We start from the raw sequence: 21178 nt of genomic DNA, 5'->3' as shown, positions 1-21178 counted from the left end.
GACTACACCAAACTTAGTAGCTTAAAACAATAATTATTTTTTCTATCTCATAATTCTCCAGGTTGGTTGGGATGACTGATGTGGCTCTTCTGCTGTGGGCTGGCACGGCTGGGGATGGAGGTTGAAGAAGGCCTCACTCCCACGTCTGGCATTTGGTCTAAGGGGCTTCATCTGGGTTGGTTCATCTCTGTTCCACATGGTTTCACATCCCTTAGTAATTTGAGGTTCTTCACACAAAGGTCTCAGAATTCAAAAAAGCTGCAAGAAAGGGTAAGTCTCAAGGCAGGCTTTTCACACCTCTCCAGCATCTTCTTGAATCTTTTTGTTAATGTATATTGGCCCAAGAAAATTCACATGGCCAAACTCAAGAGTCCAGGAGTAGAGAGAGAGCTCTGCCTCTTAATAACAGAAACAACAGTAATATTACAAAGAGGGGTGCATAAAAGGATGGGAGAGAGCTGTGGTTATTTCTGCACTGTACCACAATGAAGGAAGATAAAAATATGATGTCACAGAAATCAACATGTATGACAGGATTATATTTATGTGTTTGCGTAAAAATATATCAGCAGGTGAGTGTATATATAAAACCATAATGACTTTAAAACTGTGGATTCACATGAGCAAAATATTCAGTAGCAAACATATCTGATAGACACAAATACATTAAATAAAAGAAAAGAATTTCAACTCAATTATTCCTCCCATTGTGCAATGTGTTTTGTTACAAACAGATCTGAGAGCAGGTCTATACATCAAATATATTATTTTTTTGTCCTGCCTTTCATTTTGTTGTCACTTTAAATTGCTTAATACAACAGAATAAACATTACTGTCATTTATATCTTTTTTCATACTTTTCTATAAAGAATTTGGTAATAATTTGCCTTATACTACTTTCTACAGGAAGGGTTTTCCTAATATCTCAAACTGATAACATTTTCCCCAGTATGAATTCAATTATATTTTGTGAAGCTTTGCAAATATGGAAATTCCTCATCATTCAATGCATTCTTAGAGGGTCTCTTCTGAATAATTTTTCTCATCTCAGGTGAAAGAGCCTGACACATTCTTTTTATTATGCAATGCATTCAATATATGATCTGTCTTGGTTGAATTTTATAACACACACTTAGACCTGATTTCTGTGATAAGGCTTTCTCATTTTCAAGAAACAGGGTTACTTTCATGTATGAATATTCCGATGCATACTCAGAACTGATTTCTGAGTGAAGCCTTTTCCACAGTCACTACATTTATAGGGTTTATCTCCAGTATGAATTGTCTGGTGTTTATTGAAATTTGACCTGTCTGTGAAAGCTTTCCCACATTCTGCACATATATATGGTTTCTCTCCTGTGTGAATTCGCTGATGTACTTTGAGGTGTGGTTTCTTTGAAAAGGATTTCTCACAGTCAGAACATTTATAAGGCTTCTCTGTAGTATGGATTCTCTGATGTGTAAGTAACTCTGACTTCTGGATGAAGGCCCTCCCACAATCAGCACAAACATAGGGCTTCTCTCCAGTATGAATAGTCTGGTGTTTATTGAAATTTGACCTATCTGTGAAGGCTTTCCCACATTCAGCACATATATAAGACTTCTCTCCAGTGTGAGATTTCTGGTGAGTATTCAGATTTGATCTGTTGGTAAAGGCCTTACCACAGTCAGTGCATATGTAGGGTTTCTCTCCTGTGTGAATTCGCTTATGCATCTGGAGTTGTGACTTAGAGGGGAAAGATTTCTGACAGTCACTGCATTCATAAGGCTTCTCTCCAGTGTGAATTCTTTGATGTGCAATCAAGTGTGCCTTTTGGATGAAGGCCTGCCCACATTCAGTACATATATAGGATCTCTCTCCTGAATGAATTCTCTGATGCATTCTGAGTGTTGATTTTTGGGTAAAGGCCTTCCCACACTCACTGCACTTATGGTGTCTCTCTCCAGTATGAATTTTCTGATGTACATTGAGGGCTGAGTTCAGGGAGAAGCCTTTCCCACATTCACTGCATTCATAAAGTTTTTCTCCAGTATGGGTTGTCTGATGCCTTAGGAGAGATGACACCTGGAAAAATGATTTTCCACATTCATGACATTTATAGGGTTTTTCTCTGGTATGAATTTTCTCATGCATAATTAATTCTGAATTCTGGATGAATGCCTTTCCACACTCAGAACATATATATAGCTTTTCATCTCTATGAACTCTCAAATAAATACTGAGTAGTGGCTTCTGTGCAAAAACATTTACACATTTCCTAAGTTCATGAGGTTTATCCATAGTATGAATTCTCTGAGGTGCAAAGAGTTGTGACCTCTGGGTGAAGATCTTCCCAAGTTCAGTACACATATTTGCTTTCTCCCCAACAGGAAATTTCAGATTCTGACTGACTGCTTGTTTGAAGCTGAAGACTTTTCCACACTGATTGCTATCACAGAATTTTACTCCAGTATGTGTATTTTCATGGTTAGTATAAGAAGAGCTCTGGGTGAAAACTTGACTGTGTCCAGTAATTTTATCAAAGTTATTTGTTGGACTGCTTTCACTATGAATATGTACACCTAAATTATGCTTTAAATTCTTTCCAAATGAGTTACGTTTATGGGGTCTTTTCTGTGAAGGAATACAATTTGGGCCTGGATGAATAAATTTTCCCCTGTTTTTATATTCATAATCCCACTCTGTATTCAATATTTTCTTATTGATGAAAGCAGCATGACTCAGAGGTTTGTTCTGCTTTTCCTGGTAGCTTTTTATCTGTTCAGCATCTTGCCACAGTACTTCTAAAATGGAATACAATGAATCATCTTTTGCATCTTCACCTTCCATTTCACCATGAAATGAAACTTTTCCAGAAATTCTTTTTTGTAAGGTTTTAATCCCAAACTTTCCATCTAAAAAGAGAAAAAAAGTAAAATGACACAAAGAATACATAACAGAAGATTAAGAGATACACTTAAGTTAATCCAAATTGGTCAGAAACCAGTAAATCTGATGATGATGATGATGATGATGACAATGATCACAGGAACAGAAAATACATAAATAGCACTTATTATGTGTCAAGCTCTTACATGATTTGGTGGTACAGGCATTGTTCTACAAAATATATACATATGAACTCATTTAATCCTTTCAAAACCCCTATGAGGTATCTTTTCCACCACTGTAGATAAGGAAAGTGAAGTTCAGAATAATTACACATATATTCAGTATTGGAGATTGGAGTTCAACATAAGCAATCTAGCTCTATTTTGGTAGGGGATATCAAGTAAGGTGGACTGAAGATTAAACAGAGAAGGGTTTTAAGGGGAAACATCTATGGAGAGCCTAGGCTTGAATGGGTAACTCAGAGTCTAAGTCTTCATCAGCTTTCCATTCTAAATCCTCACTAATCTCACTGCTTCTTGCTTATCAGCATCAATATCAAATTAATGTGATAAAAATAGTTAACTTCGATAAGAGAGTAGATTCTACAAGTTCTCATCACAAAGAAAATCTTTTCAGTTTCGTATCTATATAATATGACGTTAACTAAACTTACTGTGGCAATCATTTCACAATATATGTATGTCAAGTTATTATGCTGTACACCTTAAACTTATACAATGCTGTATGTCAATTATATCTCAATAAAACTAAAAAAATAATTTATTCATGTCTATAGGAAAAATACTGTGGTCACAGCCATTTTGACCTATACAAACAATAAATGGATGTCTATACTTGAACTCTCCACCCAAGTGTAACTGTTTCCTTGGAAATAAAATTAAATATATTTAATAAGAAGTACAAAATGAGAGTGATGAAAAGCCATCTGTGGTAGAATGAAAGCTGACCACTAGAATCTGTTTCACCATTCTTTTGCATTAATGGATTAGTAGCCAGGAATATGGATGCCCAGTCATATAACATTTCTCAGCCTCCTTTGAAAATTGTTGTGACCATGTGACAATGTTCTCAACAGAATATGAGAGAAAACACTGGGTGCCACCTTCAAACCAAAGCATTGAAACAGTAGGCATATTTTCTCTATACCTCCTACCTTCATGCTTACTAAAACCTGGATTTGACAGCAACATGGATTCAAACATGCAGATGCTACAAAAATTCAAGAGACGGTGGAGCTGAGTAATGGATTCATGAATAAGCAGAAGCAGCTAGGTTTTCCAATGGCCTGTGATATTAGAGACTTTATATGTAAGAAATAAAATTCTATATGTAAGTCATTATATCTAATGCTCTCTTTATTACTGTGAATTAGCTTTAACACAATTAATATACTATTCTTGCCAAGAGTGAATCAAAGATTTTCCATTACCAATACAGTTCATAAGACATAGTATATTCTCAATAATAACTGTAAAATGGAAGAACTGTACACTATCTCATCAGCAAGAGTTTTTAGATATTGAGAATGCTCTGAGTCATCAAATCCAGTTTTCCCGTTAGTCAGTTAGATACTGTATTCTGAATATGTCCAGTCCAAAAATCTCATCCTCTTATTCTTAAGTTGCATTGCATTCTCATATATTTGGCTTTAATTTATTTGGAAGTTACTAACCCCTGGATTTCTAGGCTAAATTTTAGAGGTGGTTTTACTTTTCACTTTATTAAACACTTAAATGTATATAAAATGTCTAAGTTGTGAATAAAACATAACTTCTAAACCATTGCTATATTGGACAACAGTTAGATCACCAGTACCAATATTCATCATAAAAATTTGCTTCTGCAGTAAAAAGCTTCCTGAGTCCTTTACTGAGCCCACAGATTCAGTGAACCGTACAGAAATGGAGAGTCATCTGCTTAGAAAGAGCTGTGTATGCAAGCTAGCATTCTCATTGCCACTCAAAAAATGGCTCACAAAAGTCCAGTTTATTCTCAAATAAAAGGACAGGTTAATATCCTCTTTCTCCACTCCTACTTGTATCTTCTTTTGTGCTGTTTAAAAATGTTTGTGTGCTTAATTAAATGGTTTTGCTGTTGTTGTTCCATCGTTAGGTTGTGCCTGACTCTTTCTAACTCCACGGACCATAGCACATCAGGCTTCTCTGCGTTCCACTATCTTTCCAGAGTTTGCTCAAATTCATGTCTGTTGAGGCAGTGATGCTGTCTAACCATCTCATCCTCTGCTGCCCAATTCTCCTTTTGTCTTCAATCTTTTCCAGCATCAGGGTCTTTTCTAATGAGTTGGCTCTTTGCATCAGGTAGCCAAAGTATTGGAGCTTCAGCTTCAGCAACATTCCTTCCAATGAATATTCAGGACTCATTTCCTTTAGGATTGACTGGTTGATCTCCTTGCAGTACAGGGGACTCTCAAGAGTCTTCTCCAGCATAATTCGAAAGCATTAATTCTTCAATGCTCAACCTTCTTTATGGTCCAACTCTCACATCCATACATAACTATTGGAAAAACCATGGCTTTAACTATATGGACCTTTGTCAGCAAAATAATGTCTCTCTGTTTTAATACTCTGCCTCGGTTTGTCACAGGTTTTCTTCTAAGGAGCAAGTGTCCTTTAGTTTTGTGGCTGCAGTCACCATCCACAGTGATTTTTGCGATCAAGAAAACAAAATCTGTCACTGTTTCTAATCTTTCCTCTTCTATTTGCCATGAAGTGGTGGGACCAGATGTCATGGTCTTAGTTTTTTTAAATGCTGAGTTTCAAGTCAGCTTTTTCACTCTCCTCTTTCATGTTCATCAAGAGGCTCTTTAGTTCCTCTTCACCATCTTCCATTAGAGTGGTATCATCTGCATATCTAAGATTGTTGATATTTCTCCCAGCAATCTTGATTCCAACTTGTGATTCATCCAGCCTGGCATTTTGCATAATGTTCTCTGCATATAAGTTAAATAAACAGGGTGACAATATACAGCCTTGTTATACTCCTTTCCTAATTTTGAACCAGTCCACTGTCCCATGTCTAGTTCTAACCATTGCTTCTTGACCTACACACAGGTTTCTCAGGAGACAAGTAAGGTGGTCTGGTATTCCCATCTCTTTAAGAATTTTCCAGTTTGTTGTGATCCACATAGTCAATGGCTTTAGTGTAGTCAATGAAGCAGATGTTTTCCTGGAATTCCCTTGCTTTCTCTATGATCCAACAAATGTTGGCAATTTGATCTCTGGTTCCTCTGCCTCTTTGAAACCCAGCTTGTACATCCGGAAGTCCTTGATTCATGTACTGTTGAAGCTTAGCTTGAAGGATTTTGAGCATAACCTTGCTACCATGTGAAATGAGTGAAACTGTACAGTGGTTTGAACATTCTTTGGCATTGCCCTTTTTTCGGATTGGAATGAAAACACCTTTTCCAGTCCTGTGGCCAATGTTGAATTTCCCAAGTTTGCTGACATATTGAGTGCAGCACTTTAAGAGCATCATGTTTTTGATAATTATGATAAGGTCGATATGAACATTCCTGTACATTTATTTTAGTGGATGTATGTGCTCAGTTCAGTTCAGTCGCTCAGTCATGTCCGACTCTTTGCAATCCCACGGACTGCAGTGCACCGGGCCTCCCTGTCCATCACCAACTCCCGGAGCTTACTCAAACTCATGTCCATCGAGTCAGTGATGCCATCAAACCATCTCATCCTCTGCTGCTCCCTTCTCTTCCCATGTTCAATCTTTCCTAGCATCAGGGTCTTTTCCAATGAGTCAGTTCTTCACATCAAGTGGCCAAAGTATTGGAGTTTCAGCTTCAGCATCAGTCCTTCCAATGAATATTCAGGACTGATTAACTTTAGGATTTACTGGTTTGATCTCCTTACAATACAAGCAACTTTCAAGAGTCTTCTCCAACACCACAGTTCAAAAAGATCAATTCTTTGGTGCCCAGTTTTCTTTATAGCCCAACACTCACATCCTTACACGACTACTGGAAAAACCATAGCGTTGATTAGATGGAGCTTTGTTGGCAAAGTAATGTCTCTGCTTTTGAATATGCTGTCTAGGTTGGGCACAGCTTTTCTTCCAAGGAGCAAATGTCTTTTAATTTTATGGCTGCATTCACTATCTGCAGTGATTTTGGAGCCCCCCAAAATAAAGTCTCTCACTGTTTCCATTGTTTCCCCATCTATTTGCCATGAAGTGATGGGACCGGATGCCATGATCTTAGTTTCTTGAACATTGAGTTTTAATCCAACTTTTTCACTCTCCTCTTTCACTTTCATCAAGAGGCTCTTTAGTTCTTCACTTTCTGCCGTAAGGGTGGTGTCATCTGCATGTCTGAGGTTATTGATCTTTTTCCCGGCAAGCTTGATTCCAGCTTGTGCTTCATCCAGCCTGGCATTTCACATGATGTACTCTGCATATAAGTTAAATAAGCAGGGTCACAATATACAGCATTGACATACTCCTTTCTTAATTTGGAACCAGCCTGTTGTTCCATGTCCAGTTCTAACTGTTGCTTCCTGACCTGCATACAGATTTCTCAGGAGGCAGGTAAGGTGGTCTGGTATTCCTATCTCTTTCAGAATTTTCCACAGTTGTTGTGATCCACACAGTCAAAGGCTTTGGGATAGTTAATAAAGCAGCAGTAGATGTTTTTTTCTGGGACTCTCTCGCTTTTTTGATGATCCAGTGAATGTTGGCAATTTGGTCTCTAGTTCCTCTGCCTTTTCTAAATCCAGCTTGAACATCTGGAAGTTCATGGTTCATGTACTGCTGAAGCCTAGCTTGAAGGATTTTGAGCATTACTTTGCTAGTGTGTGAGATGAGTGCAATCGTGCAGTACTTTGAACATTCTTTGGCATTGCCTTTCTTTGGGACTGGAATGAAGCTGACCTTTTCCAGTCCTGTGGCCACTGCTGAGTTTTCCAAATTTGTTGCCATATTGAGTGCAGCACTTTCACAGCATCATCTTTTAGGATTTGAAACTACTGAAGCCTGAACGCTCTAGAGCCTGTGCACCACAACAAAAGAAGTGACAGCTACAAGAAGCCTACGAGTAACAACGAAGACCCCACACAGCCCAAAGTAAATAAATAAGGGCTTCAGCAGTTTCAGTGTGTGGGCTCAGTAGTTGCAAGTCGTGTGCTCTAGGGTGATTGAACCTGTGTCTCCTGCACTGGCAGTTATTTCTAAATCCACCTATTAATTTTCTTGTAGATTCCTTGGGGTTTTTCATGTAAGTAATCATGACTTTAAGGGCACTTTTACTTCTTCTTTTCCAATCTCATGCTTTTATTAAGTCAATGTACAAAAATAAATCACTAGCAATTTATACTAGCAATAAATAATCTGAAAAAATTTTAAAATGCTATTTATAATAGTATCAAAACATCAAATGCCTAGGGATAAATTTAATGAAGGATACATAAAACTTTTATATGAAAATTATAAAACACTGCTGAAAGAAATCAAAGATCTAAATATATGTAGAAAGTTGCTATATTCACAGATTAGAAGGCTCAATATTATTAAGACTTCAATTCTCTTAAAATTGATCTTAGAATTAATGCCAAACCAAATCCCAGCAATTTTTTTCCAAAAAATTAAAAACTGATTATAAAATTTATATGGAAATGCAAATGATCTAGAAGAGTCAAAGTAATTTTTAAAAAAAGTCAACCTGGAGAACTTACTCTACCTGATTCAAGACTCATTATAACAGCTATAGTAACAAAGTATGGTGGTGGACAAGGAAGCCTGACATGCTGCAGTCCATGGCGTAGCGAAGAGTTGGATATGACTGAGTGACTGAACAACAACAAATAAAATAGGGGTCTGCCAAAAGGACAGTGTATTAACTATATTTTCTTATTTTCTGTATTCTTGATGCTCTAGCATCTGATAACTAGCTGATCCTGGAGAGACTGCCTCTCCCAGACCTAGTTATTTCCTAGAGACAGCAAGTGACTTCCCTGTAAGTATACCTACCATTTGCAAACCAACAAATCCAGAGCCCATATCCACCAACTATCTCCTTTTTCAAGATCTCACAGGTTGCCACTAGACCCCTGCCCTAATCACCTCAGGCTGGGTACCAAGCAACTAAGGATAGTCTCTACACTACACCCCAGAGTCCACTGAAATTACTCAAACTAACTCTAAACCTTTCCAGCCTGCTTATTCTACCTCACCCATTCTTTCCTATGAAAATCATAATAAAGGCTGTTGCCCATGATTTTCCCCTACAACTTCTACCTCCTGATTGACCTTAGTGCTCCCTGGTGTAACTCTGCACAGTGTGGTATGCCTTTTCCTTTTAGAAGCTGTTACAAACTATTTTCAATGGCAGTTGTCTCCAGATATGTTGGCCTCACCATACCTGAATAATAATAAAACCTTCATTTTAAAATAGAAATGGCTCAGCAGTAAAGAATCTGCCTCCCAATGCAGGAGACACAAGAGACGTGAGTTCAGTCCCTGGGTCAAAAAGATTTCCTAGAGGAGGAAATGGCAACCCATTCCAGTATTCTTGCTTGGAAAACTCCATGGGCAGAGGAGCCTGGCAGGCTACAGTCCATGGGGTCACAAAGAGTCAGACATGGCTAAGCACAAGCATGAGTTGAGTTCAGTTGAATAGATCAATTAAACAGAACAGAAAGTCCAGAAATAGGTTCACATATGTGAAACCAATTGATTTTAATAACTGTGCTTAGGAAATTCAGTGGGAAAAAAACTCTCTTCAATAAATGGTTCTGGAACAATTGAATACTGTATTGAAAAAAATGAAGATCAACCCTTACATTAAACACAAAAATGGATCACAGACCTAAACTTAAAAAACTAAAATGATAAACTGTATAGAAGAAAATATGAGAATATCTGTGACCTTGCAATGTTGTTGTTCAGTCGCTCAGTTGTGTTAGACTCTGCGACCCCAGGGACTGCAGCACGCCAGGCTTCCCTGTCCTTTACCATCTCCTGGAGCTTGCTCAAATTCATGTCCATTGAGTGGGTGATGCCATCCAACCATCTTGCCCTCTGTCATCCCCTTGTCCTCCTGCCTTCAATCTTTCCCAGTATCAGGGTCTTTTCTAATGAGTCAGCTCTTCGCATCAGGTGGCCAAAGTATTGGAGCTTCAGCTTGAGCATCAGTCCTTCCAATGAATATATAGGATTGATTTCCTGTAGGATTGACTGGTTTGATCTTGCAGTCCAAGGGTTTCTCAAGAGTCTTCTTCAACATCACAGTTCAAAAGCATCATGGGGGCGGGACGAGGAGGTCCCCTCCCTCCGTCCCCCTCCCTCACTCGAAGCCAGCCCGGGCTTGCTCCCTGCCCACTCCCGGAGTTGGGGGGCGGGCCGGACGTTCCGTGCCACGCCGCGGCTTCTTTCACACTTTAGTTGGGAGCGGCACACCGCGCTCAGTTACTGGAGAGAGCTGCTGGCTGCGCTGCCGCCTCCAGCACGCATGGCTTCGGGGGCTTCAGGGCTCTTAACCCCGGCCTTGGGGAGGAGGGGGAGACCGGACCTCACCGTGGGGAGGAGGAGGAAGACAAGGAGGAGGGAGGAAGAAAACCCGAGAGGAGGAATGGGGCGGGGGGGGGGCGGGGCTTGCCACCTTCAGCACCCCCGCGAGCGCCCAAGGTGCACCCATCTTGACCAACTCAGCAAGAAGGTGGATTTTCCCTGTGTCTAAAGGAAAAAAAAAATGTCCCCGTGTCTGTTGAGATGATTTGCAGTTCAGCCCAGCTGAAGCTGACTGAATGAGACTGTGGGCTGTGCCTCCGCCAAGCATGTTGCCACTGTTCAACATGGAGAGGAAGCCCAGAAAGGGAAGAACTACCAGAATGGAGATGCGTTTGGCGATGAGTATAGGATCAAACCGGTGGAAGAAGTCAAATATACGAAAAATGGGGCAGAAAAGGAGCAGAAAATAGCAGCCAGGAACCAGGAAAACTTGGGAAAAAGTGCCAGTTCAAATGTAAGACTTTAATAAAGAGATTTCAGGATTAGTTCATCAACCCAGAGCAAATATGCACATCTCTGGAAGCCAACAAGAATTCTTCAGAATGCTGGATGAAAAAATGGAAAAGGGTCGAATTTACTGTTTGGAAGAAGGTATCACATAGCACCAATCCCACCACTCAAACCAGGAGCTACTACTGTGTTAATAGGTTACACTCCAGTTGAAATCTTTGCAAAGGTTGGTTCTCTTCAGCGAACAGCACTATAGCAAAAGAAGATCTTTCCATATCGTATGCCCCGTTAAATTACAGTGTTTCTTAATGAACTTGCAAAGGAATATTGCTAAAAACAAACAAAAACTGTTATCGAACTTTCTTTGTTGCTGCTATTTAACACTTGTTGAAACTTTTCACTTCTCTCAGTGTCCAGGTCTGCAGCAAAATTCTGTAGTTTTACCTTAAAGATACTGTTGGTTTTATAGATGCTCTCCAACCTATTTTTCAAAAGATGGTAGTGGTGAACTCAGATATCCAACTTCTGTTCTAGACTGGTTCCGCTTCTAAGACAAGTGCCTCTTTCCCCCCTCCCTCGTTCCTGCCTCCCCCAGCAGTTTTTTTGTTTCTCACTGGCAGTGTTGGGCTTTGGAGATGGGATGGTTGCTATGGCAAGTCTAGTTTCTCTGCTAAGAAGAAGTAGAGAAGCTACTATCAATTGAAAACATGTCGTGACATGACTCCTGGAAGTGACATAAGAGCGAGCAGCAGGTGGTTTCATTTTCTGGGTCTCTTAATCAAAGATCAAGCTTGCAACATCAGTTTTGCTCAGATGCGGATGGAAGTGTGATCACGATCATTTTGAATCCCTCTTGCCTACTTTTTTTTTTCTAAGAAAATAAACATTTTACTGTTTTAAAAAAAGCATCATGGCACTCAGCCTTCTTTATGGTCCAACTCTTAAATCCATACATAAAAAAACCATAGCTTTGAGTATATGGACCTTTGTTGGCAAAATAATATTTCTTTTTAATATGCTGTCTAGGTTCATCATAGCTTTTCTTCCAAGGAGCAAGGACCTTGCAGTAGGCAAAGATTTATTGAATAGATCACAATAAATACTAAATCTTTTTTAAAGATGATAAATTAGACTCCATAAAAATTAAAATATTTTTCCTTTGATAGGCACCAGTAAGACTAAAACTGTAAGGTACAGATTGCAACAAAATATTGGCAGTATATATATCTGGCTTAGAAATTCTATCAAGCAAATATAAAAAACTCTTATACCTCAATAATAAGAAGACAAACAACAGCCCTCCTCAAATGGGAAAGATATTTCAATAGACACTTCACAAAAAAATGTACAAATGATAATAAGCACATGAAGATACTTAACATTATTACTCATCAGAGAAATGCTGCTTACATTCATAAGATGCAATTACATATCCATTCTAATAGCAAAGTTTAAAGAGACTGATGATAACAAGTATAGGCAAGGATTTGGGGCAACAGAATTTCTCATGTATTGCTGTTGGGAATGTAAAGCCATTTTGGAAGACAGTTTGGCAATTATATGAAATTATAAGAAAGGTAAGCAAACACTGATTATAATAGAAGAGCAATGCTAATCCTAGGCATTTACCCAAGAAAAATGTAAACATATGTTCACACAAAGACAAATCAGAATGTTTACTGCAACTTTAGTCATAATAAACAAATAATGACCACTTGTCATTAACAGGTATAAAGATAAAAAAATTATAATGGAACAGTATTCACTATTTAAAAGGAACTATTTAATAGTCATACCATGGAATAGTATCCACTATTTAAAAGAAACAAACTAGTGATATACTCAATAACATGAATGAATTGCAAAATCATTATGCTGAACAAATAAAGCCAGACCCAAAAAGGTACATATGGAATGATTCCATTTATATGCAACACTAATAAAGGCAAATCTAGTCTATACTGACAAAAAGTAACTCAGTGGTTGCTTGGGGCTGAAGTGGTGTTGAGTATTAACTACAAGGGGCATGAAGGTGCATTTTTGTGTGATGGGATGTATCACGACTGGGGTGGTGCTTATACCAGTGTGTACCTTTGTCAAAGCTCACCAAACTGTACACTTAAAATGGATACCTATTATGGTATGTAAATTATATCTTAATAAATTTGATTTTAAAAGAGAAAATGCTAAGTGACAGGGATCGTAAAGTGAGAAGATGGAAGACAGGCATGTAGATTAAGGGAGGTGAAGAGAAGTGAGGAATCTGAAAGCAATATCTACAAAGAGAAAAGGAGGTGGGGCTGGTTGTAGATGACAGTTTGTTGATATCTTAGAGTGAGAAGATGAAAACAAGAGGGAGAAGAAGCTGAAAGGGAACCAGGTAGAACAGGAGTGAGGCAACCAACTGATCTTCAAAGAAGGCAAATCCATTAAAACCTGAATGTATACGATAAGGATCTAAGACCTTGGGAGTGGGGTTTCAGTACTAAAGCATAAAAATGTAATGGAAGGAGAAAACATCCAAGAAAGCCAGATCCATAGTGAGGAAGTCTGGCATTTGATCTAGAGTATAGGTACTGTAGCAATTCTCCTGGAGGGAAGCTAAGCCAAGAAGACAGTTGATAGCAGTAAGGGAAATACAGGGAAGAGCAGTTTGGTACCTCAGAGGCCAAGGAGTTTCTAAAGTTTTGAACGTTCAAGAAGGGCAGCAATCACAGCACTTTAAAGGTATCGGTCTCAAGTATTTCCATGTCTCCCTTCTGCCAGGATCACACTCACCTGAGCAGCTGTGATGTAGGGCTTTTTCCTTCAATGCCCAAGGCTCCTCTCCTTGCTCCAACTTGAATATGACCTCTGGTTTGGGAACTTCATACCCTGTTAACAGGAAATGATAGAAAATGGGGTCCAGCTAATTGCTTTCCATGTGTTCTTTGGAAAAGTAACTGCATTTCATTGGAAAAAGAGTAATAAGCATGAACGTGCAAAGGGACTGAAGAATCTCAGGCAAATCAAGGATGACACTATCACACACTTCAGATGCCCCAGACACTTAGCAGCTGAGAATGGAAACCACCTCACTGAGTTTCTGTGTTAGTTCCCTAGGGCTTCTTTAAGAAAGTACCAAAAACTCCCTGGAGAAGGAAATGGCAACCCACTCCAGTATTCTTGCCTGGAAAAGTGCATGGGCAGAGGAGCCTGGCAGGCTGCAGTCCATGGGGTTACATGACTGAGCATGCAGGCATGAGGGTGGAGGTAGATGGGTTGGTAGCAATAACCTGGGTAGAACTAAAAAAAAAAAAAAAAAGAGAGAGAAAGTACCAAAAACTAGGTGACTTAAAACAACAGAAATGTATTATCTGACATTTCTAGAGGCTAGAATTCTGAAATCAAGGTGTTAGCAGTGTCATGCTCACTCCAGCAGATATAGGGGAGAATCCTTCCTTGCACCTTCTAGCTTCTTCTGTCTGCCAAAAATCTCTGGTGTTCCTTGGCTTATAAACGTATTTTAATCCAGTCCCATGGCTATCTTCTACCTGTGTGTCTTCTTACTGTCTTTCCTCTATGTGTGCCTATTTCTGTGCCCAAATCTCTTTTTTTTTTTTTTAAATAAGGATACCACTCAGGTTAGGGCCCACCCCAATGACCTCATTTTAATTTGATCCCCTCTGTAAAGATACTATTTTCAAATAAAGGCACATTCTCAGGTACTGGGGGTTAAGATTTTGACACATATCTTTTTGAGGGGTCACTATTCAAGCAATAAGAGCATGTCCCCTGACCCCCACAAATTTACATCTTTCCCATGTATAAAATACATTAACCCCATCCCAATATCCCCAAAAGTCTTAGTCATCCCAGCATCAACTCTTAGGTCTAAAATCTCATCTAAACATCAACCCAGAGTCTCAGATCTCAGCATCTAAATCATCTAAATCTTATGGGTGAGACTTGAGTATGAGTCATTCTGGGACACAATTCCTCTCCATGCATATCTATGAAAGCAGACGCATTACCTGTTTCTAAAATATTCCAAACACCATGGTGTCACAGGCATAGGATAGATACTCCCATTCCAAAAGGGAGAAATTAGAATTTAGAAAGGTATGGCAGGTCTCAAGCAAGTCTGAAACCGAGGAGGGCAAATTCCATTAGATTTTGAGTGAAAGTGAAAGTCACTCATCGTGTCTGACTCTGCAACCCCATGGACTATACAGTCCATGGAATTCTCCAGGCCAGAATACTGGAGTGGGTAGCCTTTCCCTTCTCCAAGGGATCTTCCCAACCCAAGGATCGAACCCAGGTCTCCTGCATTGCAGGTGGATTCTTTACCAGCTGAGCCACAGCTTGACAATAATCCTCATTGGTTCAATGCTCTGTCCTCCAAGCCCACCAGGATGGTAGCCCATCCCCTCAGCCCTGAGCCAGGAGTGGCACCACTTACTATCACTCCAAGTGGCCCATTAGCAAAAATTTTGTTTCCTGTACTGGCAATCTTATGCTCTGCTGTTCCACATGCCTTAGTTCCAAAGGGAGGAATACTTCTACCAAGAGACACAACACTGATTCTATTGAACTGGAAGATCAGTCTGCCACCTGGACATCTTGGTCTTTTCACGTCTCTGAATCAACAGGCAAAGAAGGGAGTTACTGTGCTGGCTGGGGTGGTTGATCCTGACTACCAAGGGGAAACTGTGGCCTGCTATATCACAATGGAAATAAAGAAGAGTATGTCTGAGTGCTTGTTTCAGTCAAGTGAAGTGAAAGTTGCTCAATCATGTCTGACTCTTTGAGACCCCATAGGCTGGAGCCCACCAGGCTCTTTCGTCCATGAAATTCTTCAGGCAAGAATACTGGAGTGGGTAGCCATTCACTTCTCCAGGTGATCTTTCTGACCCAGGGATTGAATCTGGGTCTCCCACATTACAGGCAGATTCTTTATCATCTAAACCACCAAGGAAGCCCAGCAGTACATACACTAAAATTGGAATGATACAGAGAAAATTAGCATGGCCCCTGAGCAAGGATGACACACAAATTCATGAAGTGTTCCATATTTTATGGAATCTTAAAAAAAAGGATACAAATGAACTTATTTACAAAACAGAAGTAGAGTCATGGATGTAGAAAACAAACTTACGGTTACCAGATGGTAAGAGGGGAGGAGAGATAAATTGAGAGATTGGGATTGACATATATACACTACTACATATAAAATAGATAACTAATAAGGACTTACTGTATAGCACACAGAACTCTACTCACTACTCTGTAATGGCCTATATGGGAAAAGAATCTTAAAAAAAAAGAGTGGATATATGTATATGTATAACTGATTCACCTTGCTGTATACCTGGAACTAACATTGTAAATCAATTATACTCCAATAAAAATTTTTAAAAAAAGAAGAGTATGTCTAGAATACAGGCGATCCCATAAGGCACACTATCATGCCCTGTAATTGCTTCCCCGGTGGCTCGGAGTAAAGAATCTGTCTGCAATGCAGGAGACACAGGAGACATGGGTTCAATCCCTGGGTCAGGAAGATCCCCCAGAGGAGGAAATGGCTACCCACTCCAGTATTCTTGTCTGAAAATTCTATGGACATAGTAGTATGGGGGACTACAATCCATGGGGTTGCAAAGAGTCAGACACAACTGAAGTGACTGAGCATGCCATGTGACTGAAGTCAATGTAAAACTACAATGATATAATTCAGGCCTGGACCCTTCAAGAATAAAGTTTTGGGTCACACCACTGGGCTTCCTCGGTGGCTCAGCTGGTAAAGAATCTGCCTACAATGCAGGAGACCTGGGTTTGATCCCTGGGTTGGGAAGATCCCCTGGAGAAAGGAAAGGCTACCCACTTCAGTATTCTGGCCTGGAGAATTCCATGGACTGTATAGCCCATGGGGTGGCCAAGAGTCAGACACGATTGAGCAACGTTTACTTTCATGTTTCTTTGTATTTATGGGCTTCCCTGATAGCTCAGCTGGTAAAGAATCCGCCTTCAATGCAGGAGACCGTGGTTCGATTCCTGGGTGGGGAAGATCCCCTGGAGAAGGGATAGGCTACCCACTCCAGGATTCTTGGGCTTCCTTTGTGGCTCAGCTGGTAAAGAATCTGCCTGCAATGTGGGAGGCCTGGGTTTGATCCCTGGGTTGGGAAGATCCCCTGGAGAAAGGAAAGGCTACCCACTTCAGTATTCTGGCCTAGAGAATTCCATGGACTGTATAGTTCATGGGGTGGCCAAGAGTCAGACACGATTGAGCAACGTTTATTTTCATAATGTTTCTTTGTATTTACGGGCTTCCCTGATAGCTCAGTTGGTAAAGAATCCGCCTTCAATGCAGGAGACCGTGGTTCGATTCCTGGGTGGGGAAGATCCCCTGGAGAAGGGACAGGCTACCCACCCCAGGATTCTTGGGCTTCCCTTGTGGCTCAGCTGGTAAAGAATCTGCCTGCAATGTGGGAGACTTGGGTTCGATCCCTTGGTTGGGAAGATCCCTGGAGAAAGGAAGGGCTAACCACTCCAATATTCTTGCCTAGAGAATTCCATGTACAGAGGAGCCCAGTGGGCTACAGCCCATGGGGTCACAGTCACATAGAGTCAGACACGACTGAGTGACTAACACTTTCCACTTTCACTAGGGAAAAAAAATCACAACTAGCTGAGTTGCCTGCTGAGGGCAAAGGGAACAAGGAACGGGTAATGGAAAAAGAAATTCTGCCTCAGGACTGTGACACAGAAATCTGCCTAGCTTGCCCTGTGAATTTCAGATTCAAAAGTTCAACATCAACTCACCTAAATTTTGAGCCTGCTGGCCTGCCCTTCAGACTTGCCAGTCCCCACAACTGGGTGAACTGGTTCCTTGAAATAAATCTCTCTCCCCTACTTTGTCTTTATGTACACACATGCATGCACAAGAGTGTGTATACTCTCTATATGTATATAGCTATATCCTATTGGTTCTGTTTCTTTGGAGAACCACAATACAGAGTTTGATATTAAGAGTGACTCTAGAGTAGTGGTCCCCAACCCTTTTGGCACCAGGGACTGGTTTCGTGGAAGACAATTTTTCCATGGATGGGGGTGGGGGGATAGTTTCATGATGATTCAAGCACACTAGGATTTGTACTCTTGTGAGAATCTAATCTGACAGGAGGTGGTGCTCAGGTGGTAATGCCAGCAATGAGGAGCGGCTGTAAATACAGATAAAGCTTCACTTGTTCGCTGCCTCTCACCTCTTTCTCTGTGGCCCAGTTCCTAACAGCAGGCCATGGACCACTGGTCCATGGCCCAGGGGTTGGGGACTCTGCTCTAGTGGAATGGAATCTCAAGTATGAGTTTTCTGAATTGGTTATGGGATTTCTGGAATTGATTCTTTATTCTGATTAAATTCAAAAGCACTAATGACTCTATTTCCAGTAGTAAGGAGAGCGGTGTTACACGACAAAAGAGATATGCAAAATATCAACACTGGATACTCCTAATTGAATGCTTGTAAGAGGTGAGGTTCTGGATGACCTTGCATTTGATACTTGGAAATTTTGTCAAACTTACTAGTAAGATTGTCTGGTTGCTCTTAATCGCATTGGACAAAGTGGGGAGAGAAGAGGATGAGCTCAGGGGTTTGATTTTCTAGATCAAGCATCACATGAATGACTTGAAAATTTCTCAGTCTGTCCTGAAAATATCTGTTAGCTTCTGGAACTGCAGAGCCGAGCTTACTGAAAACCAAACCCAGAGTCTCAAACTGTGAGTGGCTAAATTACAACACAAATTGAATTCCCAACCTTACAGGCTGTCTGCTGTTAAAGGAAGGCATTGATGAAGAAGGAACAGGATCCTGAAAAGTGGAATGGGAACATATGAGGACACTGCACCTCTAAATTTGGATGAGTCTTTGCCAGTAGAAGCAGCCCTTCCACCTTCAACTGAGAAGTTAAACCCCCATCTGCCTGAGAAGCCTGCAATGGCCTCCCCTGAGGGACTTGCCTTGTAAAACACTACTGATTCCCCTCAGGACCTACGCCACCACCTGTCTTTACTTCTAGACCTATAACTAGACTTAAGTTCACCAAGCCCCAACTCAAGGAGATCAAACCAGTCAATCCTAAAAAAAAAAAAAATCAATCCTGAATATTCACTGGAAGGACTGATGCTGAAGCTCAAGCTCCTATACTTAGGCCACCTGATGCGAAGAGCTGACTCACTGGAAAAGACTCTGATGCTGGGAAATATTGAGGGAGGAGGAGAAGGAGGCAATAGAGGACGAGATGGTTGGCATCACCAACTCAATGGACATGAGTATTTGAGCAGACTCCAGGAGACAGTGAAGGACAGGGATCCCTGGCATGCTGCAGTCCATGGGGTTGCAAAGAGTTGGACATGACTTAGTAACTAAACAACAACAAAGGCCCAAAGGGTAAGGTACAAAGTGCGACCCATGAGGAGATGTGAGATACTCCAAAATGACTGCATGATTTGTCCAATTTATAAGGACAGAAATCTGGGTGATATGTGTGGGATAATGGAAGGAACAAAGTTGGATCAGACTGAAATTTTTAATATGTGTACACTAAGCAGATTCTGAATTTCATCTTGCCACTTGAGGGGTTAGGAAGGGTATAGACAGTATATTTGGCTGGTTGGCTGGAACATGAACCAGATCGCAGCCCACATAAATGCAGCTGGAATTCCAGGACTGCTTTGGTGTACTACAGAGAAAGGCATCTGAAGGCTTAGGGAGATTGGAATGTTAAGAGTAGATTTATCATGAAATATCTGCTCACTCACACCAGGATGGTCCAGAGACACACCAGTCATGACAACTGTGACAAATAAATTTGTGAGGGGGCCCCTGATAATCTATGATTGTTCTTCACTGTAGGTCAGAAATTTCAGTGGGAACTGCTGCCACTGAACTGGAAAACCTAAATGTAGTGGAGTAATTGGAACCTGGGGTGAAGTGAAGTGAAATGAAGTGACGTGAAAGTTGCTCAGTCATGTCCGACTCTTTGTGACCCCATGGACTATACAATCCATGGAATTCTCCAGGCCAGAATACTATAGTGGGTAGCCGTTCCCTTCTCCAGGGGATCTTCCCAACCCAGGGATTGAATACAGGTCTCTCCCATTACAAGCAGACTGTTTACCAGCTGAAAGGAAGGAAGTTCAAACCTGGTGTGGCAGTGGCCAAATGGAGGGAGGCACTGTATTGCCAAATACAAGGTGGATGTGGTTAGCACAGGGTTAGAGTAGTAATCAGAACAGTCCAATTCACAAATAAGCATAGAAATTTCTATAATACTGCTTTAATTCATTCTACAACTCATTAGATTTCAAACATCTTTCAAAACAAACCTTTACCTTGTGTGTGTGTATACTAGGTCACTTCAGTCATGTCCAACCCTTTGCGACCTCATGGACTGTAGCCCACCAGGCTCTTGTCCATGGGATTCTCCAGGCAAGAATACTGGAGTGGGTTGCCATGCCCTCCTCCAGGGGATCTTCCCGACACAGGGATCAAATCCCTGGGTCTCTTACATCTCCTGCACTAGAAGGCGGGTTCTTTACCACTAGCACCACCTGGGAAGCCCATATCTTTATCTTGGTGTTTCATTATTTAAGAGATAACCTTCTTTGAAGCCAGCAGAGTTAGGACAGTCTAAGAAAAGCAGGACAGAAACAGTGTATGAACATTTAGCAAAAGACAGTTTTCAGATATTTAAGAAACTATGCTACACACCCATATATTTATGTGTTATATGTCTATACCTCTCTATCCTTCTAACACTATATGAGAATGGGGGGATAGCATTAAATATAACACCTGTTTCAGAGTGGTTCACTTGCTCACAGACATGCATGTAAACAAATTAAGAGCAAAAAAATAAAAGAATATTGACCCATTTTTTGATTGGGTCGTTTATTTTTCTGGAATTGAACTGCATAAGTTGCTTGTATATTTTTGAGATTAGTTGTTTGTCAGTTGCTTCATTTGCTATTAGTTTCTCCCATTCAGAAGGCTGTCTTTTCATCTTGCTTATATTTTCCTTTGTTGAGCAGAAGCTTTTAATTTTAATTAGATCCCATTTGTTTATTTTTGCTTTTATTTCCAGAATTCTGGGGGATGGATCATAGAAGATCCTGCTGTGATTTATGCTGGAGAGTGTTTTGCCTATGCTCTCCTCTAGGAGTTTTATAGTTTCTGGTCTTACATTTAGATCTTTAATCCATTTTGAGTTTATTTTTGTGTGTGGTGTTAGAAAGTGATCTAGTTTCATTCTTTTCTCCAAAGAA

General features: G+C 40.4%; 1 protein-coding gene and 1 non-coding gene across 2 annotated transcripts in view; one reads left to right on the top strand and one right to left on the bottom strand.

Annotated features, from left to right (window-relative positions):
* Positions 1-1186: 1186 nt before the first annotated feature.
* Positions 1187-21178, bottom strand: part of ZNF81 (zinc finger protein 81) — a 41932-nt gene continuing 21940 nt past the window's right edge. The window contains exons 3-4 of the mRNA XM_052662701.1: positions 13655-13750; positions 1187-2895 (exon numbers count right to left, since the gene is read on the bottom strand). Coding sequence (XP_052518661.1) covers positions 1187-2895; positions 13655-13750 — 1805 coding nt within the window. The remainder of the gene's footprint in view (positions 2896-13654; positions 13751-21178) is intronic.
* On the top strand, positions 15831-15934 carry LOC128070718 (U6 spliceosomal RNA). The gene has a single exon (XR_008201688.1). It is a non-coding gene; the product is annotated as a U6 spliceosomal RNA (small nuclear RNA).

Source organism: Budorcas taxicolor, chromosome X (assembly GCF_023091745.1).
Source record: "Budorcas taxicolor isolate Tak-1 chromosome X, Takin1.1, whole genome shotgun sequence".
NCBI lineage: Eukaryota > Metazoa > Chordata > Mammalia > Artiodactyla > Bovidae > Budorcas > Budorcas taxicolor.
This window is presented reverse-complemented; position numbering and strand designations above follow the sequence as displayed.